The sequence below is a fragment of the Labrus mixtus genome, chromosome 3, assembly GCF_963584025.1.
Source record: "Labrus mixtus chromosome 3, fLabMix1.1, whole genome shotgun sequence".
In the NCBI taxonomy this organism is placed as follows: Eukaryota; Metazoa; Chordata; class Actinopteri; order Labriformes; family Labridae; genus Labrus; species Labrus mixtus.
This window is the reverse complement of record NC_083614.1, coordinates 9,570,976-9,596,580: the sequence shown is the minus strand read 5'-3', so window position 1 is coordinate 9,596,580 and position 25,605 is coordinate 9,570,976. Positions and strand designations below refer to the sequence as shown.

Sequence of the window (25,605 nt, the reverse complement as noted above, 5' to 3'; positions counted from 1 at the left end):
CCCTGTCTGAATTTGTACCAAAAGTGAAAGTAAAATCCCTTTTTAGCTTCAAGGATCACACTAACTACAGACAATTCCCAACATCAGCTTCTGGCTTCACAATTTAGACACACTTGATGTTGATTCTGTTTGGAAAGCAAAGAGAGGAGATAGATATTGTTGGCAAGCCGGCGTGTCAATAAGAGGTCAGGAGCAGAGACCTCAGTTTGGCACGCAGCTACTGTGCTAACCGCAGCAGGAGCACAGCTTTATTTACAAACAGGCACAACGCTGGCCAGCGGTCTATAACTGAAACAGCTCCCACTCTCATGGTGCAACAATCGTTTACTGAATTCACATTCTCTATCACAGTGGAAATGGCAGTAAACATGCACAGTTTTTACAGTAAGTATTAACAACCACATGACTGAACAGTGACTTTAATGTTATTAACACACATTATCAGTCCCATGAGCCTTTGCTCCACAAACTGTCCACATTCACAGAGTATCCATTTGGGCTCGAAATACAAACAAATAGATCAATGGTTCCTTTACCTGGATCCTAAAAGTTACACAAACACCTTGGTCTTATGGCAGGAGGCCTCTTCATCACCTCACTATCGAATAACAAACATCCTACATCCCATGGCAGACAGCACACTGAAGAGTTCACTGAGCAGGGGCTTTAAAAGTCCAAAAGACTTCTACTCAGATGGTATATTCGATATCTTCTAGCAACTGTCCAGAAAAAAACAAACCTGCCTCACCGCGACCCGATGAAGTAAATCAGACCCTGCAGGTCAAAGTAAACTAGCCGGAGAGATTTCCTGGCACGCTGACGGAGACTCCTCTGAGGAAACAATTACTCAGCACCTCTACAAACTGAATGCTACAGATAAAAATACATATTTTAAACATGAAGAAAAACCTGTGTGTGTGTGTGTGTGTGTTTGTGTGTGTGTGTGTGTGTGTGTGTGTGTGTGTGTGTGTGTGTGTGTGTGTGTGTGTGTGTGTGTGTGTGTGTGTGTCTTTGAACCGCAATGCATGACGGTATATTTTACCTGGATAGTGACAATCAGATGTACACTACATTTCACAATGCATTGTGGGATACAATGAGTGGACTGTATGACAACGCTCACACTGAAATCGGACACCACTACACAATGGCGTGTTCACTACAGTGAATGGTGAGTGATTTTGGACACAGCCAAGGAAGTCTAGCTAGCTGGTGGTCTAGCTCCTCTTTTTACACCATGAAAGTAATGAAATAGATATTTGCAGAACAAAACGAGCGGACCATCCTCGGAACAAAAAGAAGCGCTCCTCGCAAAGACACCTTCAAATATATATTTTTTCTAATTTAAAAATAATTCTCTACACAACCTCGCCAGTATCTTTATTTTGTGGTAAATGTGCTGAGGGAAAAAAAAAGTAATGGTGCCAGCGAATGGATATCTTCAGTGTGCATAAACAGCAAAGCTTTATCATCAAAGTGCTGAATATTCATTTCCTCCGGACGCAGCATGAGCAAATTAAAACAGCTGACCTCGTCTGTCAGATTGATTGATATCTGTCAAAAGTGTAAAAGCAGCCAGGCGGAGCAAAGATTCACCAACCTCCGCTAAACCTCTGAAAATCCCACACAGCACAAGTAAACATGCAGAAACATTTAATACTATGTTCTGTAATAATCACTTTGAAAAAGAAACATTCTCCTTCACAAAACTGCACTTTGAACAAAGGCTGAGAATCCTGACCTAGATGTGTGTTAGTGCATGATTTGTGTGATAATTGAAAGCTGGTTAGGGATGCATTAATTAGTCAAGGCTTCTTTCCTCCTCTGCCATTTGCCGCCATTACGAACACTGGCTACACAAAGCTCTCCGTGTAATTGATATTGTGAACAAAGATCATAAAATCTACCTAAATCAAATAAAAAATAGTTAATTGGTCGACTTATTACATCCCAGAGTCCATTATGAAGAATTACATTACATTCCTTTTCTGTAGGAGGTAATTGAATTTCTAATAGAACATTTAGTTTTTGAAATGACCTTTTTCAATTAAAGCTCTTTAATTGAAACTATATCTTTTTCAATCTCTGGATGTCATTTAATTAAACTATATGAGGAATAATATAGGACACCCTGCTTCTAAAATTGTACTCAGTTTTTGACACTTTCTGAATATTTGTGCCTTTGGCAGACTGACATCTGACAAAATAATATAATATTCACATCAAACTCGTCAATACAGTATTGTAGTAAAATAAGGACGTTACAATAAATCTCAAGGAACATGATAATATATAAACACAGTCAGTTTTTTGTGATACATTTAGACTCTTTTTTGAGACATGAAGATCCCATCCTTATGGCTGTCATAGTGTGTGTGTGTGTGTGTGTGTGGGCGGGGGGGGGGGGGGGTACTGACAGGGCGGAGTGAAAGAAGGGGCCCTTGATTTTGTTACTTTTGATACAATACTAGTTACAATAAAACTACATTTGTAAAGGGCCTTTCAGATAGGATGGTTTTGGCGCTGTGTGCTGTTCTGAAACCCATTCCTTGTCAATGTGTTGCACAATGTGTGTAGCTGCAGTCAACAACAAACAGTGTCCCACTTGAGTTCTGTTATACCATATCTACTGGGACATCAGAGAGAAATCTCTAGTTAGAAAATACATTTCTAACAGTTTCTGTCACCTAGCAAGGTGCGCTCCCTTCTGCTCTGCGCTCTATCCCGAGCATGCCACATCATGTCTGAAAGGACCTTAAGTGGATCCTACACACCTTATGAAATACATCTCCTCTCCATCTCCTCTCCTACATTTTATGAAATAGATTGTTTTAAAGCTTTGGTTCTTTATATCATTACAATAACAGAGATGGTTTGTTGCACAAAAAGTGCGGTACCAAAATTGTGACAACCTTAAATTAAAGTTTGTAATAGGACATATGTGTAAAGGAGGTGTGGTTATTGCAGTTGCCCAGGGAAGTCTGTGGTGGTGGAGCTCAATGTGATATCTTTTCATAGGGCCCAGAAATCCTGGTGACGCCTCTGCCCCTATTAACACTGACAGATGTCTCAGCCACAAATAAAATAAAGGGAGCCATATTTTGCACCCCTCGGAAACACACAGAAAGACAGAAAATGCCTAAATAATAATAAGCATAACAAATTAACGACAACAGAGTTATCAACCAGAAAATGTAAAATGTATGAGTAAAAAATATATGACCAAACAAAAGAAAAAAACCTTCTTATAAATTAAATGTATAGAGGCTGTTTTTTTTCTGTGGCTTATTTGTCAGCAAATCAACAGTCTGATTATATTATTAGATGACTGACTATCTACTAATATGCATGACCATGAAATACTGTATGTTTTAAAATATAAGCAAATTCTTGAAACGTAAAACTTGAAAAAGGCCAGTATAAAGACACTACAGAATGGGCATCTGTCCTGATTTCCAAGGAATTTATTGAAATCTTCGAATTTATTGAAATTGAAATTTTGAATGTGCCTGAAGCAAGCACTTTAATGTATACTGGAGTTAAGAGATTTACAGTAGCCTAAGAAAGAAGACATAATGGCAAAGATTACGTCTTAAGGTCACCTGTTAAATTAAATTACATTTTAGCCCTGACTGTCCTTAGCTAATGCATTCTAGTCAAACCGTGGATACTTTTTATTGAAATGATGATGATACAAGTAAAAAAAACTGCCAGATTTTGAATAAACTCACTATAAAATGGATGATTGGCTACCAAGGTTTTAACTTAATGAACGGTTTGTGAAATGTTTTCCCAAGTGGCAGCATGTCATTGAATGTAAAGAGGACCTAAAGTTGAACCCTGAGGGACACCACAGGCTAACAGTGCAGAAAGAATAAAATGAAATGAGCAAAAGCTGCAAAAACTACATAAAATGTGATTTTTTTGTATTTAACTTTAGATCTCACATCTGTTGTCTTACTTTTTCTTCATTAACAAGCTAATGTTGAATATTTTATATCAAACAACAAGTAGCAGTCTTTTCAGACCATCATATTTGTTCAGGCGTCCCTTTACATGAGGAGAAATGTAATTTTGAGAGAGAAAAACAACAAGGCGCAAAGAAATCCATCAACCACAATAACATCTGACAAACAAAGCGCACACTTTGCCCAATAAGTCTGTTGCCCTGATATGTTTTTGTGTTTCTGTCTCACCTTTCGGCATCACTCTGTACTGCTCCATCGCTGTCTGCTTTCTTTCTCGCAGCAGCTGCAGCTGCCGTCGTCTCCCCCCTTCCCTCCTCCCCCTCTTTTCCCCAACCCCCTCAAAATCACCTTTTCTTTTCAAATCAAGTTCAACATCTGGAGGAGAAGGAAGTCCCTGAAACTGCTTTTGTTCTCCGCGTCAGAACAGATTTCATACAGGCTGAGGCACGACTTGGGGCAGCTGCGATGATTCGTCCTAAATAGGGGGCATTTTGTCAGGAACAACCTACTAAGGAAGAGTTTTGAAGCCTTGGTGTGCATTAACAGAATTAGGATTTGTACGTCTGTTTTCTCTTCAATGAACATCCAAATTCACTCAACACGCCTTTTGGGTACTGAGTTTCGGAATAAGTCACACAAAATTTGTCTTCTTATTAAAGTAATTTTGTCCACTAAAAATCTAAAGTAATAAGAAAAAATGACAAGAGAAATATTGTCAGTAATTATTTTGATGGTATCAGCAAAGGTATTGTAATCCAATGGCATATTCAGAATAAATTAAAATGTGGAACAAACAACAAGGCCCACATTGGATTATGTCAACTTGAGGCCTTAACTCTTCCTTAAGCTCCGCAGATCTGTGATAGATTCTGACCAAAAGCGACTAATAACTTGGGGAAAAACACAAACATCAGGGTTGCAGAGCTGTGCACCGACTATTTGTTTCCAGTGTGTATCACCCCTCAGAACACAGGATGCCTTTACATGCAATGTGACAAGACTTCCTCTATTCTTAACTTCTGCTTCTGTGGCTGCCGGGGTTGGAGGACAGCAGGGTTGGGGGCATGAAGGTTGAGGAGGGGGGGTCGCCGGGCTCCTGGCAGTGGCCTGACAGAGGAACGTCTGACACAGCCTCAGCCTCTCCGCTTCCACGCCTGTTTGCCTGCAAGACAGCATGAAGCCATCTGCTGGATCCCCCACCACCACCACCATCAGCAGCATCCCCCCCACCCACCGCCCCATCCGGATGCTTCTATAACCAGTGACAACGCAACAAGCTAATTAGGAGATTTACTGTCCTAATTACACATGCACAGAAGTGTTGCTGGAGATTTCTATTTGGGGCTCGGCTCTGCACACGATTTCCCCTCGATTAAAGGCAAATGTAGCATGTAAAACTCTATGATTGTCTTTTACACCCCTGCCTGACGCTGATGCACAATGACACCCGACAGACAGCTGGAATAGCTGAGGGCCACCTGACTTCTGAGGGCTGTAAGAAAGAGACACGCTCCAAGCCCCTGCAACCAAAGTGAGATATGAGTTGTGCGGTGCACTGAGGGGATGCTAGACTGGAGATAACACCCACAATCCATAACATCCTGATCTACTTTCTCTGTCAATTAAGAGACAAGCAACAACATGACTACAAAGGCAACAACAAGCCTACAGTATGGAACGTCCGCCCCCTACAAACAGCAGTTTTCTTTGATATCAAAGTCAGGTTTATTGCAAAGCTTTTCAGAAGTTGCATTGAGCCCCAAAGGAGAAACAAAACGGGTATCAAATGTGTTCTCAAAAAGCAGAAATAACAGTGTTATTTTGAGACACCTTCCCCTGAATGCTGCACTAATACATTCTTAAAATACCTAATGTGAACAATAAAAAATGTAGTGTATATTTCTAAACCCTGTGCACGTACTTGCATAAAAGTGAATCTCCCAAAACATCTTTCAAATGAAATAAATAGGAACCTGCAAACAAGTGAATATTTTGTGCCCTAAATTGTGCATTCTGTAAAAACAACATGTTATCATCTGACCTTCTTACTCTTCCAGTTCCGGCACACACAGAGCATGATTTGCATTAATTGGGAGTTTTTCTATGTATTAAGCAGAATTTTCAGCTTTCAGGTCATTTATTTAAGGACTTTGAAAGGTATTAAATATTTGGAGATGTTAAAGGAACCTGCAGAACAGGCTTCAGTTTAGGGATCTTGGGTGTCATTGACAAATTTATCAAAATTAAAAATTTCACACATTTTTCATATTTCAGTAGATAATTTCTAATCCAAACATATTCAATAGTAGAGGTTAATATCTAAACTGATTTGTATGTATATCTGAGTGAGTTATCAAGCCTTATCGGAAATGCTGTCAGAACCTCTAGAAACAGGTAATGGTGTGGAGATGAGACCAAGCCTTTTATGAGACCAAGCCTTATGGCAAACAGCTACAACGCGCCAAATTATGCAAATGAATGAATAACTAGCTCAAGAAAATGAACACAGATGAGTTCTAAAATAATTCACCCTCTGTACGGTTTGTATCAATAAAGATATTCACAAGCTATTCAGACCGTAATTGTTTTCTGAGCTTAAAGAAAACGCATCTGAAATGAACCGTTTAAGGCAGATGCTGAAATTAGAGATTTTTCTGATGCCAGTATAAGATAAAGGAGTTTCTTGAGCTACACATCTTGCAACGCTACTCAATGTGTCCCAGACTGACACAATAAATGAGTGAGAGCATCAGAGTGAGTAAAATAAATCTCCTTTAACATGTTATTTTCAGATATAAAGTTGGGCCGTTTAATTGGGCCTCAAGTGGACACTTCAGGAACTGCAGTTTTCTGCACTTCTGTATTGACTCTGCTTGTTTCAAACATATAAAAAGTGTAATTCAGTAACTTTAAAACTCAAACAGGACTGCATCAAAATAAGACATTTTAAATAAAGGCCAGCCACCGATACAAGCCTGATTTAAATAAAAAATGTGAACTCTTTGTAGTTCAGCATAAGCTTCCTGTCATACTTTTACAAAGAAATGTCCAATAAACCACAGAAAGGAGTGCAGTTGGGATAAACCAGGGTATCCGACTATGTGCACAGTGTTTCTTCTCACACTTTTCTGCCTCATTTCTGTCGTAGGCCAAGCAGAGTGTCAGAAAACGTCTGGAAGCCCACAGGGTTCCTAAATATTAATGAACTTTTCCTCACACGGGAATAGTGGGAGCCTCTGCTTCTTCTTCTCTCTTTTATGATACTCGTTTGTTTAATTAAACGAGTATGTTTTAGGGAAATGAGCCGCTGTGGAGGAACGCCCTATGGGGTGTTTCTCAGCAGAAGGAGGGTTCGGCTGGCATTCAGAAGCTGGGTGACATTGATCAGACCTTAGACCTGGTACAAACTGTATGGTTTGAGCTTTTTTTAACTCCTCAATAGTTGGCTTATAATTCTTTAATCGGATCATTTAGATATGCAGGAGGCCGTAAAAACTAACCAATAATATATAAGCAACAAAAAGCAGCTCATTTTTAATCATCTACACTAAAAGGCTTTACACGATGCTGTAAAACAGTCACGCAGCTACTGGAGGATGAGTGGAGGAGAATTATAGTCCAGCTGCATAAAAACATGGCCTCAGGCAGCTTTTAAATTCAAGACGCACAGTCTCTCGTCATTAATAAGAGCGAGGTATCACAAAAGCTCATCTCGTCCGTAACAATAACACGAGTAAACAGGACTTCCTTTGGCAAGAATCATCCCGACTCTACAATTTCTCCGTTCTTTATCCTTTCAGAGTCCAATTCACTTCAAGACTGGACATGAATGAGCCCTAGCTTCACTTTGAGCAGACAGAAGACACGGAGCCTTTTTTATTTTATTTCTAGCATATAAGGCTGACAGGTTTGTGGAGAATAGGACCACACTCGAGTCCCTGTTTTAATTGCTTTTCAACAGCACTAACAAAGGAGTAATTTAGACCACATACAATGGCATTCTCAGCTGGCCTGCCCTAGTTATTCCAGGAAGAAACTTTTAATTCAAAGTGCTGTGTAGATTAATTTTCTGATATGTTAAACATTGTTCTGCATACTAATTGACACCATTTTTTATTGTGCAAAGCAAGTCTTTTCATGGAGGCATAATTAAAAGGGCTGGCGAGGCTTTTATGGCACACGTTAGAGCAGAAATTAGCCAATTACCATTTCTGTTTGAGGGGAGAAATGACCATCACTGTGCCTCGCTCTCTTTTATGTGGCCCACTTAATGGTTTTTTAAATCCTCCCCCAAATATTTAGTATTCAAAGGCAGAAGAGAGAGAGAGAGACCGAGAGCAAATTTACCGGGCAAATATATATCTGTCCTCAAACAGGAACGAGTGTTTAACACCACACATAGACAGAATTTGTCTCTTAATGTGAAACACATTTGTTTATTTGATTGGTTGACTTATAAAGGGAAAAAAAACATGTTTAATAATCTGCAAATGACAAATGTACTCATTACATTGAAAGAAATTATAAAAAAAGCTTTAAATAAAAACACATTTTAAACTTTAGATGAAAATACTTTTTAGCTTTTGATGAAAAATGTGTTATTCTAAATTAAACAGGAGGCTGGTGTATCTGATGCTGTATCTGCGCACATCAGTCTATCAGGAGAAGAAGACTGTATGTTGTAGGTAGAGTGATGGTGCCCCCTAGTGGTTAAAGTGAAATGTATTTTATTTTAGTTGTTAAAAAAGCTGTGTGCACATCCAGCTATTTCATAAAGTAGGTGCGTAGGACAACAAACCTGCACACTACTCTGCTAAGAATCACCAATTTATTAGAAAAATCACAACTTTTCAGTCCCCTTTGTCAAGTGTGCACACTGGACATGAATGAGTGAACACACTTGACAAAGGTTCAGAGGGACTGAAAAGTTGTGAGGTTGGAATCCTACCAGTGGCCCCTTTCCCGCATGTCATTCTCCACTCTCTCTCTCTCTCTCTCTCTCTCTCTCTCTCTCTCTCTCTCTCTCTCTCTCTCTCGCACGATTTCTGACTCTGTCCACTGTCCTGTCTCAACATTAAAGGCACATTATTTTGGGGCTTTTTATGCCTTTATTGTCTCACTCTGGGACATTTGTTTTGCAGCAGGAGAACACAGAAGACAAAAAATACAAGGTCAACATCAACAGTCAAATCAAAATAAAACAAAAAATCAAACAACACAATATTAAAACATTATAAAACATTGCAGTTAAATCAGTCAAGAGCTCATAAAATGGACATTTTTACATTGCACTTTACAAGTTATGTTAAGTGCAATGTGGAGGTGTGCAAATGTGCAAGAGCAACCTAAGGGCTAATCGCTATTTAGTTTGTTAATTGCACAGTGGACAAATGAGACAGGACAGTGGATAGAGCTGGAAATCAGGGAGAGAGAGAGAGAGTGGGGAATGACAAGGAGCCACAATTCAGATCTGAACCCGGGCTGCCCGCTTCGAGGACTGCAGCCTCTGTACATGGTGCTCGCAAATTAACCACTAGTCCACCGGTGCCCCTATATAACGTTTATTGAACCAGGAAAAATCTTATTAAGATTAAAAATCTCTTTTTCAAAAGTGTCCTGATCAACAGGCAGCAGAACAATTAACAGAGTTTCTGACAAACAACAAGCAGCCGTACTGGTACAAACATTATATAAGATAGCTGACATAATGATAAAACATGAAAACACAAAATAATAAACAAAATAAAGTTGGATTCGAACCTGGGCTGCCCTCTTGAGGACTGTAGCCTTTGTACATGGGGTGCACAAACTAACACTAGGTCACCAGCACCCCAGAATGATTTTTTTGTGGTTGTAGAGTTTGATTCATGAAGGCTTTCACATTCATCTAACCTACTCAAAAGAGGGTCATGTATGTTTATAACATGCAAAGTGAGAATCAAAATAATGAAACAGCCTGAGTGATGAGTTTAAATTGTGTAGTTCTCTGTGGAGTTTAAAAATAACCTTAAAATGCAAATTAATAAATGATTACACGTGAAATGATAAAGAATTAAGAAATGCTTCGGAGTTCATCTGCTTTTGTTTTTGTTTTATTTTTGTTGGATTGTTTATGTTCTGACTTATTTTACAGAATAGGCAGAAATAAGCCTTGTTGAATTTTATTGTGTGAAATGGACGAGTGTAAGCACGTAAAGTGTTTTGTTTCTGTTTCTGTAAGTGGAATATTTACACTAACATTTTTGACTCTTGTTATTTTTTAATGAATGACCAAAATAAAATAAAAAACATCCATTCATCTAAAATATTGTCAAACTAGTCCTTGGTTTAACACTCACGCATGCAATTTTTATTGCTTGACATCAAAGTTTAAGAGCCAATCAGAATGTGTAAGGTTTGTTTGTTTGTTTGTTTTTATTTCATCTGCTACTTCTGATATGGTAATGTTTTCGAATTCAGCCAATTTAAGAGATATCAAGAGCCTGGGCCTTTTTCCTTTTTTTTAGTTTATAAAAAATATCCACAGATCATTCTGTGAGACTTTTCGTAACTACATTAACATCTATGGAAGCCCAGGGCAATATCTAAATCATGCCAGGTAAACTTTGAGACACTTTGAAAAAGAGAACTAAATAATTCTTCACACTCTTTTTTTCTAATATCCTAGGCTGTTCAAAAAAATTATCCAATCGTCTCAAATCTGATCACTACATGTTAGTCCTCTTTCTGTGAGTCTTTTGAACACTGAGCTGTGTTTGGAGTCCTTGTTTTGTTTTTGTCATGAAGCCCCAACAACAGGTCAGTCTTATCAGCAACTACAAAACACATTAATCTGGGATAAGATTCTTTTATTTCTATGAGGTTGTGAAATGGTTTTAAAAGAGAGCCTACAGGGCAAAGGATTCTTTTTCTGATGTTATACTGCAGACTGGCCACTAGGTGTCCCTGTTGGACCACTGATCTTTTGTTGCTTATCTTAGAATAAAGGGAAGGTTTAGAGAACACTGTTCTGTGTTTTTTTTTTACAAATAGGACAGTGATTTTTTTTTTTACATTTGGCCATCTCTAATCAACAAAAGTAAAACACACACGACAAAGCTATACATCTGCATGACATGATAGGTGCTCCTGCTGTGAAAAGTTGAAGAGACAAAACACAGGACAGGGGTTTGATACAGGTGTGTGGCCGCTCAGTCTTAGGACTTTCACTTTTAGCGTCGACAAAAATAATCTTGTAAACTTTCTATCCTTTTTCATAGATGCTCCATTTAGGTCTGTCTCGTGGGTTTAGCCAAAAGAAAAAGTCTAGCTGCTCCTCAGTCTCTGTACATGTACTTTTTATTACATTTGGTTGTAATGAAAGACATCCATAAAAATGTAACAGAAATCATTATTTATTGCATAAGAGCTTAGTTTGATGTCTAGGGTCTGATGTAACCCGTTTTAAGAGCCACGAACCGAACATCCACTTCCTTCCGGTTCGTTGTTGATAGCGTCCATAGCAACCACCATAGCAACAGTAGAAAACATAACAGTCCAACGTTTTTCTATCGAGACCTGAAATAATCTTCGTAGAAACGAACAAACTAAAGATCATAAATATAAACCGAACGAAGATTATGAAGATACAATGTACATTTGTCACCAGAAAGGTTATCAAAACGACACTTAAGCCTCAAACTATCTTAAAATATTGCATTCTCCGCCGGGATGTCCGCCATGTTTTTTTTTTCGCCAGGGGAAAACTGGGCAGTCACGTGACCTGAGGATGCCTATACAAAAGAATAGACAAAAGGAAACGTAGACATGTCACAATTTTAGAGCTCTTATTGTGAAACTACTACGTTTTGCACTGTGGACCAACGTAGGTATTACACATTTTGACATGAGACTGGGTTGCAAAAACACAACATATGTGCCAAAAACATTCAGCAATAACAACATGCAGAGAATATCTGCCTGCAAACATCATTTTGTGGTTCCTCAAACACACAGGTGGATGACAAAGTAAAGTCTGAAGTAAAGTTCTGCATCCCTGGCAATTAAAAACATATATATGATTTTTTTGGAAGTGCAAATAAAATCCTGTTTCTCCAAAAAACCTCTCACGTGTTTAGTTGGATTGCCATGTGGTAAGCATCTGTATAAAAGCTTATTATTTACTGAGACTGTTCAACCATTAATTGACCCACATCTATTCTCCTTGTGCTTCTTTGTTCGGGTATTTTGATAAATGCTTTCTTATATAAAATAAAACTGCTTATGGCATAACCTCTTGTTCATGATGATAACATTTTATGCACTGCATTCTTCAACTACTGCAGTAAGTAATATCTGGAGGGACTTGTACTGCTCTTGAGTATTTCAAATTCATATATCTCATATATATGTGTTTTTGGTGTTTTTGATTCTAATCATTGTGAACTTTGCAGATTCAGAATAAACATGCAAGATAAGTGCTAATAAAAATGATGCATTGGTATAGGTCAAACCAACTCACAGTGTACATAGGTTTGATCACAGCTTGAACAGTTGTAAAATGAGCACTATATGTGATTATTTTATCTGAGCACGCTTCTGCACTTTAAGTCATTTTATGCAAAATTGTGCATTTGTGTAAAGAAAAGATATTAGATGTCAGCCAACATGCACACATTTTTATTTTTAATCATAAAAATAGATCAGACAACTTACCACTTTAAAAAATAATCCAAGTTGCATTTTAATAAACACAGAAGGAAGTACAGGTACCTTCCACATACAGTAACTTTTCGGGCCCTAGCCCTTCATCAGCCCGAAACGTTACTGTTGGTCATTTTTCCATTAAATTGAACTTTGAACGTTCCTGTTCGACCAATCAGAGGCGACTCTGCTGCTCAGCAGCGCTATAAAGACAAGCTGGACACAGAGGTACAGACAGGAATGATAAACTAAAGACTCATTCACACTGACAATGCGTCTAGAGACTCTTTTATTCTTTTGATATATTTTTATAGGTAACATAAGGTAAGGCACTTCCTCATTTTGTATACTTGCTGTTTTCTTCTGCTTGCACGCGCTTCTACAAAGTGATACCTGTTTCCTGTTTGTGTGTTGCACACACTTTCTTTGTTTCAGTGTTTGCCTTTGACTGTTGATGTTGACTTGATTTTAAACACAGATATTGTGCGATATCTGTTATATTTATGTGTTTTTTCCCGCTGCTCGTCTCGAGATGAGATTTTATTTCCCTTATTATTTGTCAGAGCAACTGATGATGAAACGTGATGACATTTGTTTATGAAGCACTTTTAGAAACAGATGTTGACCAAAGTGCTTCACAGAGGAAAACAGGAATAGACAAATATTCACAAAAGGAATGAAAAATGTCTTTGAAAAAATAATCAAACGTGCATGAATGATGAGTTTTAACTGCAGGTAATGCAATCTAAGAAACAAAAACAAGAGGTTACAGACAGACTGTAGGCTGAAGTTCTTTTACTGATCATGTTGTCAGCACTTTAACTCAAATGGTTTCTGTCTGCCATTTGCTTTTTTCCATACATCCCCTCTGATGTTTATGGGCATTCAGATACACAGGCTCCTCTGTCTGCTGCCCATCTGTCCTCTTCACTCTGCAGGTTGTGGGTCAAGAAAATGGCCACCTCAGCAAGCTCAAAACTGAACAAAGCTGTTAAACAGCAGTACATGGAACTCCCCCAGGGAGACAAGGTCCAAGCCATGTACATCTGGATAGATGGATCTGGAGAGGGTCTGCGCTGCAAGACCAAGACTTTGGATTCGGAACCCAAGACGATTGAGGGTAAGATCTAAGGCTCCAACTAGATCAATACAGACAATGTCAGATAACATCATTGTAGATTATTGATTGTGATGGTTTTCTTTTTTAGATCTCCCTGAGTGGAACTTCGATGGCTCCAGCACCTACCAGTCTGAGGGCTCCAACAGCGACATGTACCTGATCCCTGCAGCCATGTTCAGGGACCCGTTCAGGAAAGACCCCAACAAGCTGGTGCTCTGTGAGGTGCTCAAGGACGACCGCAAACCAGACGGTAAATAATGGAGCCCAAGTTTAAGCAGTCAATTGCAGGTTAAACTATCTAGGATTCTCGGCTAATTCCTGTCATTATCCTCACAGAGAACAACCTGCGCCACACCTGCAAACAGATCATGAGCATGGTGGAGAACAACCACCCGTGGTTTGGTATAGAGCAGGAGTACACTCTCCTGGGCACGGATGGACATCCCTTCGGCTGGCCATCCAACGGCTTCCCTGGTCCACAAGGTGAGAATCCGGCCCCTGCCTGATCTGAATGTTATATAAATGTAATCCAGGCCAGCTGATGGTTAATATGTGTTTGTTTTTTCTACCTCATCAGGCCCTTACTACTGTGGAGTGGGAGCAGATAAAGCTTATGGACGAGACGTAGTGGAAGCCCACTACAGAGCGTGTCTGTATGCTGGAGTTCAGATCTGTGGAACCAATTCTGAAGTCATGCCTGCTCAGGTATTAACCTAAATTTGTCTGTTTTATATTTTCAGAATGGCCCACTTTTAATGTGTTTTAAACATCTTGGGTATTAAATCTTGTACATTTAATAAATTATTCTGTCTCTGTGTTTCAGTGGGAGTTTCAGATCGGACCTTGTGAAGGTATCAACATGGGGGACCACCTGTGGGTGGCTCGCTTTATCCTCCACAGAGTGTGTGAAGATTTTGGTGTGATTGTGTCTTTTGACCCCAAACCAATCTCTGGGAACTGGAACGGTGCAGGCTGCCATACCAACTTCAGCACAAAGGAGATGAGAGAGGACGGCGGACTCAAGTAAGACTGAGTGTATTCAACATCTAATACATTTTTCATCTGGGTTGAGTGACTTTCTAATTACCTCTTTGCTTCACAGAGTCATTGAGGAGGCCATCGAGAGGCTATCGAAGAGGCACCAGTATCACATCCGAGCCTCCGATCCCAAAGGAGGGCTCGACAACGCCAGACGCCTCACTGGTCATCACGAAACCTCAAACATTGGCGAATTCTCTACTGGTGTGGCAAACCGTGGCGCCAGCATCCGCATCCCTCGCGCTGTGTGGCAGGACAAGAAGGGCTACTTCGAGGACCGCCGGCCATCTGCAAACTGCAACCCGTACATCGTCACAGAGGCTATGGTGCGCACGTGTATACTCAAAGAAGAGGGAGAGCAGCCAACAGTATAACAAATGAACATTGTCAGACAAAGTGTCATGACCAGTACTGTATTTAGCCTGTTAGACTATGGATTGATCTGTACCCGTTTGTTTTTTACTTGATGGATGAAATGATAATGGGGGTATTCTGCGCTCTTTTTGCATTCAGTCTTGCAGAACATCTTTACGTCTGGCACAATTACTGCCTTATTGCCAACACATTTTGTCATCAAAGCTGATCATTTATACATAGAAAGAAAATTGTAAGTGCAGCAGGTTTGTGCTGTGGATATTGTTACTCTGACCCAAAGGATCCAAAAGGCATTTGAATGTTTGTCTGCAGTCTTGGCCACCATGCCTTGGATCAGGACAATATATATATATATATATATATGCATGTATATACATATATATTTTACACAGCGCCACCTGTATAAAAATTCATGATCTAATATATGTATGTATGCTGTAATATTGGCACCAGTAGTTGCATTTTAGATGTGTCTGCTATCAGGGGCCATGTGGTAGGTAGTATCAGCGTGTCACTACCTGGAGCTTCCTTGCCAAAGTCTGGTACTATAGAAGGTGGCAATGCTGTTTGGGCTTTGATGGCCATGATGTAAAGAAGGAGAGATGTAAAGTGTTGCCTGTGGGTTATCCTTTGATTAGGGCACAAGTACCTTGAGTTTATTCCAAATACTGAAGAAATGAATTCCCCCTGAAGATTTTGGTCAGATGTTGTAATTTACTTAAGATATGAATTAATTAAGAATGCACCGATCCTGACTAAGACAGCTAGATCAGGTATCAGTAAGAATTTGCCGATCTATGAGACCCATCCAAAAGGCCGATCTATTCACTTCAGTTTTATGCTATTCTGTGTTTAAGACAAATGTGTTACATTACTGTCATCAGCGTACTGATATTCTGTGCACTTTGGTAGGTGGAGCAAACATAAAATGGAGGAAGCTAACAACAATTTCTTCAAGAAACAATGGCCTTTGACTGTAGAAGCAGCATGGTCAGTTGGTGTAACTGGTTTGCGTCAATTGGTGTAACCAGTATTTCTTGTAAAAAATATAATAAAATACAGGACAATTAAAGTGGAATAAAAGTAGTCATCTATTGCAGTGAAATAACATGTTTTTTTTAACAATTTTTACATAATTTGCCAAAAATTAATTAGAAAACAGAGGTGTTTTCAGCTTTGTGCCCCGCTCAGTATTGAAAAAGGGCATAACTTATAAATTTAGGGATAATCCTAATAAAATGTATTTTCTTGTGCTATTTTAAAATGAAGTAATTACAATTATGAGGTCACTTACATATACTCTAGATGTATAAAATATTCAATATTCTTAATTTTTCAGTGGTTACACCACTTGACATTTTTAGGTCCATTTAGTCTTACCTTTTGAAAAAAAAGGTTTAAATGTCATTTTAAAAAACACAAACCCAACATGAATACAAATCTCACATTTTAATGAACCTGATGCATGCTTTGAAATTGTGTTTTTAAAAGATTTTTGAATTGGTCATCTGAACAACCCTTGTTTGTCACTGACCCAGATACACTACTCGTTGTGGAGTTACAGCTACATGTTACTTAATAAAGCGTTACTATGAAGGTTTGTCCTCTTGCTCACAAAATCATCATTTAGCCACTAACTCTTAATTTTACCTCACATTAACTAAATTGATATGAAGAGAGGGCTGGCGGAGGAGATTGTACCCAAGTGACTCCGTGGATCGGGCTGTACGTATGAGGATCTTAGCGGTGACTCACCTACACGTACCCCTCAAACAGACAGGACAGTTGCACACGGGTCAAAGTCCTGAATGAATAACAGGCCAAGTGTATTGAATAGATAGAACAGATCTTTATCGTCATTGCTATAAAACAACAAAAGAACCGTTGAGCAGCGCTCGTCTTGTATTACTCTTCACTCCTTGATGTCTCAAGTCATAAAGGTCATAGATATTCATTCTTCATTTTGCAGTCCTCATGCAGCCCGCCAAGCTTTTATCAGCAGCTAAAATGGAGCTACTATAAAAGTTATTGTAGCCAATCAAAATATTACTGCCTTTATTCCCTGACCTTCAATAGATCCTTCGATGACCTCAAAGATTTACAATGTTAGCATAAAGAGGCGCAAAACTGCCGAAATCATGCAAAATGGCTACAAAGATGCACAGTACAGTATTACCAAGAACGAAAACTCATGCCTGAATAATCATATTTACTTGTTTACTGCGTATGTTATTCATTCTCCAAGGAGAGAGCTGATGTGCCTCAACCGTTGAATCAATGTCAATAAACGATAAATGACATCATGTAGCTTAAATATCTGTAATTGTAGTGGCATTATTGAATCTAAATTAGTAGATACACTACTCGTTGTGGAGTTACAGCTACATGTTACTTAATAAAGCGTTACTATGAAGGTTTGTCCTCTTGCTCACAAAATCATCATTTAGCCACTAACTCTTAATTTTACCTCACATTAACTAAACTGATATGAAGAGAGGGCTGGCGGAGGAGATCGTACCCAAGTGACTCCGTGGATTGGGCTGTCCGAGTGAGCTGGTTGTGGCACATACGAGGATCTTAGCAGTGACTCACCTACACGCACCCCTCAAACAGACAGGACAGTTGCACACACATTCAGGTAAGGCAGGATACACCTTCACTTTTACGCAACACGTAAGGAGAGGCATTAAGTTACGGGCTCACTGGCCTTAGAGTCAGGCTCAAGGATAGCATTTAGCTGTGGGTTTGTGTGGCGGCGTAACAGTTGCTGTTACCATGGAGATGTTTCCCGCCCCCAAATGCAAACGAATAGTTTTGCTAGCAGGCTATAGCTAGCTGGTTAGTTAGCGAACAATAAATGCACTAATAACCTTGTTATGCTGCAGTGAATATTATTATATATTCAACAACACAAACTACAACATAGTACAGAGCTAAATTGTGTCAGACGATACCTGGAATGTTCCAAGATTATATTTGGTGCTGTGAATTCTGCCTGTTGTACCCCCAAAATAACTATTTTCCTGTAGGCAACCAAATTCTGTTCACTTCTAGTGGAACGCCAAAGAGAAACCAGAAAAAGTTAAACTCAGTATTCATCTGTGGATATCTAATTATGAAATAATCAGATGATCCCCACACCCTTCTTGTCTGTGTTCTAACAGGTACCTGCTCTCAGTCTTTATCTCCTCACATATTAAAGTTAATTACACTGTATGGCTTCAGAGCAAAGTCATAGTCAATAAGGATGTAACAATTAGCTCCACCCGTTGCACACGGGTCAAAGTCCTGAATGAATAACAGGCCAAGTGTATTGAATAGATAGAACAGATCTTTATTGTCATTGCTATAAAACAACAAAAGAACCGTTGAGCAGCACTCGTCTTGTATTACTCTTCACTCCTTGTTGTCTCAAGTCATAAAGGTCATAGATATTCATTCTTCACTTTGCAGTCCTCATGCAGCCCACCAAGCTTTTATCAGCAGCTTAAATGGAGCTACTATAAAAGTTATTATCAGCAGCCACGTTCCGCTGCTGCTGCACTCCCGCGGTCGCGACACACCCCGACATGCACAGGGGTGCGAGGGCCCTTCATCACCGCTTGCGATTTTATTATTCTTCAGTGTCAGTGTGTTCTAGACATGTTCAGCATATCAAAATTGTGCTCTGCACATTATTTCGTCAAAGGGCGTGGCCATGGCGTGCGTTCAAAGTTTGATGCGCATTTTAGCAACTTGCCAAAAACGTAAATGCTTATATCTCTGACATCTAGTGTTTAATCATATTAAAATTTATCATACATGATACAGGGCCCGCCCTGAACACATTCATGATTTAAATTTTTTGATTAGTCACAGCGCCACCTGTTGACAGGCAGTTACTGCTTCTCAATTAGCATTAGCAATTGTAACTAATTTTCCCCTCAACATTGGTGTGGACCATGCTAACACCTTGGCCATACAAGACTTTCAACGCCTACGTCCAACGCTGTCGCCATACGGACGCGCTGTCGCCATCAAACAGTAAGTCGTTTTTTCACGGGCTTAACATAGTCGTTCAGTCCTGAAACTTCATACATATGATCCTGGTGGTAAAGTCAAAGATTTGATACCGTTTAAATGAGTGGGCATGGCTTAATGGCTCAGTGGCGCCCCCTACAATATTTCAAACATTCAGCCCCCGCAGCACGTTGAACCTACTACTCTGAATTTGACTATGCGTGTCCATCTTGACAACACCTACAATAAACCCTCTTGCACCCATGCTCATAATCCAACAGGAAGTCCACAAATCACATCGCTATAAACAGGAAGTGGCTGTAACACTCGCTAGCTAAACTTATAAAACCATTATGTTACATTAGTCAACCAAGCAATTTCACAGAATAGCTCGCACTAACTGTTTACCAGTTAGCTAGCAGTCATTTCGTTAGCTAGCTATTGCTAACGGTTAACTTGTTGTCTAATGTTAGTGTGCCCTCAGCTAACATAAATGTTACTATTTTCTGGACGGCGTCACAGGCTCAATTTTAAAGGTTAATAACGCTCTCAAGTCAAGGTAGTTTAAAATTTCTCATGCATGATACATAGCCCGTCTAAAATTAAGGCAATGCTGCCATCTTGTGGTGACTATCCATGATTGAAATATTTAAATTTAGAGTGTGGTTCCAATTTGTTCCACAAGGAGGCATAACGTCCAAGTGAGACAGCTTAGTGTGCTCGGTAGCCCTCGTCTTCAGACTGGCAGAAGCAGGCAAGGAAACACACTAGACCTACCTGTTGCTATTATTTCCTTGTTATTAACAGGTGAGTAAATGTCCCAAATCACATAGGCTACATGTGGTCTATATATTCTTCTATAGCATGTGGAAGGTAACGCCATCCTTAAGTGTGTGTCAGGATCAAGGGGGGGGGGGGGGGGGATTTTTTATAACTCGTCAGATTTTATTCTATTAAGGAAAATGCAATGCCCATATAAGGGCTGTGGCAGATTTGATTGACAGCTCTGCGCGCTGCATCTGTCTGTCAGGTCAGCAGGTCAGGAGGCTAACAGCTTGATCCGTCTGATTTCTCCTCTTTTTTACTGCGTTTGGAGAGTTTGTTTAACACATATCTGACAACATACATGGCTTGCTGTGCGGTTAACAGTTGATGCTTGAGTTTTTTTCGGTAAGTGATATAGTAGTGTTATATTTACTGCATACTCATGTGTCGGTATATTTACGGACCTAGCTTGTTTAGCGTTAGCTGTTAACTGTACTCAGTGTAGCTCATTATTTACGGTCAATGGTTTAGAAATGTTTGTTGTTAAAATGCTGTTGTTGAAAATAATGAGTTTGTGTGATGTTAGAAGCTAAAGGTTCACCTCGGTGGTTAACCGCAGACTGTAAATATGGTTATCTGACGTTATGATGAATGTTATACTCCACGTAAATGTCGACATTAAAAAACAAACTTTGTTTAGTAATTATCCGTCAGTACTTAACATAAACTAAACTCAACTGAACCTAATGTGCTGTGTAGGTTATAAAGGATGACATTAACGTTACATGGTTGATGTAGTGTCTTAAAGGTCCCACATAGCTTTTTCTGGTTTTATATGCTCTTTAGTGTGTTTTCCAAGTGTCCTGTGCATGTTTAGGCACATCTATGTGCAAGAATTCAAAGTCTGCGGAACTATAGCACTGTAGCATTAGCCGCATGTAACGCTCGGTTCTAGCCCCCCTCGATAAAAAATTGTCAGTCCGATGTCATTGTCAGTGTGAGATCATTGATCTAAGTCCATTGGCTCGTTGTGGCAAGCCCTGCTGCTCATGTTGCAATTTCTGAGAAGCGTGCTGAGCAACTGACCAATAACGACAGAGCGGATCGGCAGACCAATCAGAGCAGACTTGGCCCACGTGGGGTCTAACAGTGTGGGCTCAGCAGAGCGTAGCTGACGGACTCAGAGCGTAGAGGGAGCAAGGAGGAGCAGTACATGAAAACAGACACTTTTTTCGGACTTTAGCAATTGTGAACGTACAAAAGTAGGTACATAGATTAAATATACGAACCCCAAAAAGGGCATAATATGGGCTCTTTAAGATTTGTGCAAACTGTTACCAAATTTTAAAAAAATTCACTTGTATGAGTTCAGGGAAATGTAATATGGTTATTAATATAGTTCTTAATCGTTACAGATGCTCTTACACAGAATATAGCAGTAGAAATATAAAATATAAATAACATATGGAATGAAAATAAGATATAAAGCAATTAGTACAAGAAATAGTTTGAAGAATACAGCCATGTACCTCATGTTAATAATAAATGAGCTACTGTATGTTCTGTACTAAAGCACAGAGAGTTGGGACATGTTAATGATTTAAATAATTCAGGTTATATTTGTTTCATGTTAAGATGAAGTACTATCCACAATAAACTGCTTAATTTTTCCTCACACAAAATCTGAGGCAATTTGATGTGGAATATCATTGTGCAAGTGAGTGAGAGAGCTGAAAATAGCATGATTACAATAAGGTTTATCTTACTAACTTTGAATAGATGTTGATTACCTGAATACTGTACCTTTGTTGTCTGGGTAGTACACTGTTGAATTTATAAATGTGCTCTTACACACAGATGAATACAGAAAAATAAATGAAAAAAAAAGATTTAATGAATAACTACTATTTTCTCTCTTTCTTTGCCATCCTGAAGACCCCGCACTAAAAGTCCATGTTCTCCTGGATCCATGTCACATGCTCGAGCTTCTTCAGAATAACTTTTCAACTGTTGAAGTTCTGGTGAGAGAAGATGGCCAGCAGATAAGACAGCAGTACATCAAGGAGCTCCACAAGCTTCAGGAGAAGGAGGGTTTGCACCTTGGAAGACTGTATTCATGCTTCAGCTGTTCAAATAAAAATAGATCTCCTCCAAACAACTTGCAATCAAACTATTTTCTTCCCATTTTAAAACCCTTTGTCCAGTTTAGATGGGAGAAGTTGATATTACGTGTTATTGATCTGGGAAGACTACATTTCTAAATCATTTTTATCTGTGTTTTTATTCACAAGTTATTGATCTTATTTACTCTCGGTGTATCTTGATTTAAGAATGGGGCTGTGTTTAAGGGCATATTTTTGCAATGACTCTGTTCCATCCCATTTTAAGAAATGAACTACATTAGTATTTGGTAAAAAAAAATATCAAAAGAATAAAAAGTTGTGTAAAAGTAGACTTCCTTTCCTTAGCTATTGAGTTGAGAATTAATGCACATTTTAGTCTTGTCATTTCAAATGACAAGACTAAATGTATACTTATAAGTAGACATAAAGGAGTGCATTTATATAGAAATATTTATTTAATCTGCAAAACTACATTCAAAAAATCTGTTTTTACAGCAGAGATTAACATGTTTACAGCTTGGTACAAAAAAAAACAAATAGGTGTGATTAGCTCATGTCTCGATCGACACACACTGTACGGGGGTCGTTTGATTTGATGAAGGATAAGAGTTATTCACAATAAGGCGTGTAGCTGACCAGCTTGACAGGCGGGCAGGGTGTAACGGTTTGTCAGGAGGTTTAAAACCTGCCTCAGCTCTCAGCCTGTGGGTGACATCACTCAGGCCATCTGGGGGAGACCTCCCTCGCAGCGAGCTGTTGAAGAGAAGCAACCGAAGTCCACCCCAGAAGAACCAACAAATGCAGATGTTGTTGAGGCTCAGGTTTCTTCCTCTGTCTCTGCAGCTCTCTGGGCACCTCGACGGACAAGTCACCAATAATCCACACTGTGTCTATAGGAGAAATACAAAGGTGTTCAATTAATGCCTCAGACAAGACAAAATGTACAGTTAACTACATGTGACAGCTCAGGGTGTTTTTTTTTGTTATTAGCCACATCTGCAGGAAAAATATTGAACAAGGTAGCTGCAACTCATAATAATAGATGCCAGTCTTAAACACTATTTTTTCTAAAACTTAAAGTTTTTGGTGTGAAGCTGACACTGTCCACAGACTCCATGACTTCACAGGGTTCTATAGAAAACAAATATCTTATAATAAATACTACATAATTATTTTTCAATTGTCATGTTCACCCACATCGCTGTTGACATCAGTAAATATAAGACACAGACATTCCTCTTTTTGTCAGAACAGTAACATGAACTGTATGCTTTGTAATATTGATTTCTTCTGGATGTCTAACATATTTATTTACAGTCTATGGATAAAACTTTGCTAATGTATTTCTCTGCTGACAAAGTCTAGTAACTGCTCTGACAAACAACTAATAACCATAGTTGTATATTTAAACAAGTGTAGTTTTAAGACTTTAATTAAATATTTGGGTTGAATATAATTCGTTTTAACTGTGTTGTAGAAAAGTTAAATGTTACCTTACTGTTTATAGAGTTTTCAATGGGCGGAGTTAAGTCCCGCCTTACTGCTGTCGCTAAGTTGATCCAAAGTTAGGTTGAGACTGCAAATCCAATATGGATGCGGCCCTCGATTGGACTCATTTGCTGCATATGTAACAGACGGGTCAGGGTTCGTCCAGTAATATTTACAGTCTATGATCTGCTCACATCAGTCTATCAGGAGAAGAAGACTGTATGTTGTAGGTAGAGTGATGGTGCCCCCTAGTGGTTAAAGTGAAATGTATTTTATTTTAGTTGTTAAAAAAGCTGTGTGCACATCCAGCTATTTCATAAAGTAGGTGCGTAGGACAACAAACCTGCACACTACTCTGCTAAGAATCACCAATTTATTAGAAAAATCACAACTTTTCAGTCCCCTTTGTCAAGTGTGCACACTGGACGTGAATGAGTGAACACACTTGACAAAGGTTCAGAGGGACTGAAAAGTTGTGATTTTTCTAATAAATTGGTGATTCTTAGCAAGAGTAGTGTGTGGGATTTTATTTTAGTTGGCCACCGTATGTTCATCTCCCAACGAACAACTTCATTTTAAACAGGGCATCATTGAGATCGAAGAAATCTTCCTCAGGCCTTCTGTTGCCCTGATTCAAACAAAGCTGCAGGGGCGCTGGGGGTACAGTGGTTAGTGCGCGCGCCCTATGTACAGAGACTATAGTCTTCCAAAGTGGGCGGAAAAAGGTTGGAATCCTACCAGTGGCCCCTTTCCCGCATGTCATTCTCCACTCTCTCTCTCTCTCTCTCTCTCTCTCTCTCTCTCTCTCTCTCTCTCTCTCTCTCTCTCATGATTTCTGACTCTGTCCACTGTCCTGTCTCAACATTAAAGGCACATTATTTTGGGGCTTTTTATGCCTTTATTGTCTCACTCTGGGACATTTGTTTTGCAGCAGGAGAACACAGAAGACAAAAAATACAAGGTCAACATCAACAGTCAAATCAAAATAAAACAAAAAATCAAACAACACAATATTAAACATTATAAAACATTGCAGTTAAATCAGTCAAGAGCTCATAAAATGGGCATTTTTACATTGCACTTTACAAGTTATGTTAAGTGCAATGTGGAGGTGTGCTAATGTGCAAGAGCAACCTAAGGGCTAATCGCTATTTAGTTTGTTAATTGCACAGTGGACAAATGAGACAGGACAGTGGATAGAGCTGGAAATCAGGGAGAGAGAGAGAGTGTGGGGAATGACAAGGGGCCACAATTCAGATCTGAACCCGGGCTGCCCGCTTCGAGGACTGTAGCCCTTGTACATGGGGTGCACAAACTAACACTAGGTCACCAGCACCCCAGAATGATTTTTTTGTGGTTGTAGAGTTTGATTCATGAAGGCTTTCACATTCATCTAACCTACTCAAAAGAGGGTCATGTATGTTTATAACATGCAAAGTGAGAATCAAAATAATGAAACAGCCTGAGTGATGAGTTTAAATTGTGTAGTTCTCTGTGGAGTTTAAAAATAACCTTAAAATGCAAATTAATAAATGATTACACGTGAAATGATAAAGAATTAAGAAATGCTTTGGAGTTCATCTGCTTTTGTTTTTGTTTTATTTTTGTTGGATTGTTTATGTTCTGACTTATTTTACAGAATAGGCAGAAATAAGCCTTGTTGAATTTTATTGTGTGAAATGGACGAGTGTAAGCACGTAAAGTGTTTTGTTTCTGTTTCTGTAAGTGGAATATTTACACTAACATTTTTGACTCTTGTTATTTTTTAATGAATGACCAAAATAAAATAAAAAACATCCATTCATCTAAAATATTGTCAAACTAGTCCTTGGTTTAACACTCACACATGCAATTTTTATTGCTTGACATCAAAGTTTAAGAGCCAATCAGAATGTGTAAGGTTTGTTTGTTTGTTTGTTTTTATTTCATCTGCTACTTCTGATATGGTAATGTTTTCGAATTCAGCCAATTTAAGAGATATCAAGCCTGGGCCTTTTTCCTTTTTTTTAGTTTATAAAAAATATCCACAGATCATTCTGTGAGACTT

At 39.0% G+C, this 25,605-nt stretch overlaps 1 protein-coding gene across 1 annotated transcript; it reads left to right on the top strand.

Annotated features, from left to right (window-relative positions):
• The first annotated feature begins 12,858 nt into the window (after positions 1-12,858).
• LOC132958193 (glutamine synthetase-like) lies at positions 12,859-15,413 on the top strand. The gene is made up of 7 exons (XM_061030867.1): positions 12,859-12,974; positions 13,589-13,770; positions 13,859-14,020; positions 14,107-14,253; positions 14,348-14,475; positions 14,594-14,793; positions 14,873-15,413. Exons 2-7 carry the CDS (start codon positions 13,605-13,607, stop codon positions 15,180-15,182), a joined length of 1,113 nt encoding a protein of 370 aa, XP_060886850.1. The 5' UTR covers positions 12,859-12,974; positions 13,589-13,604; the 3' UTR covers positions 15,183-15,413.
• The last annotated feature ends 10,192 nt before the right edge of the window (positions 15,414-25,605 follow it).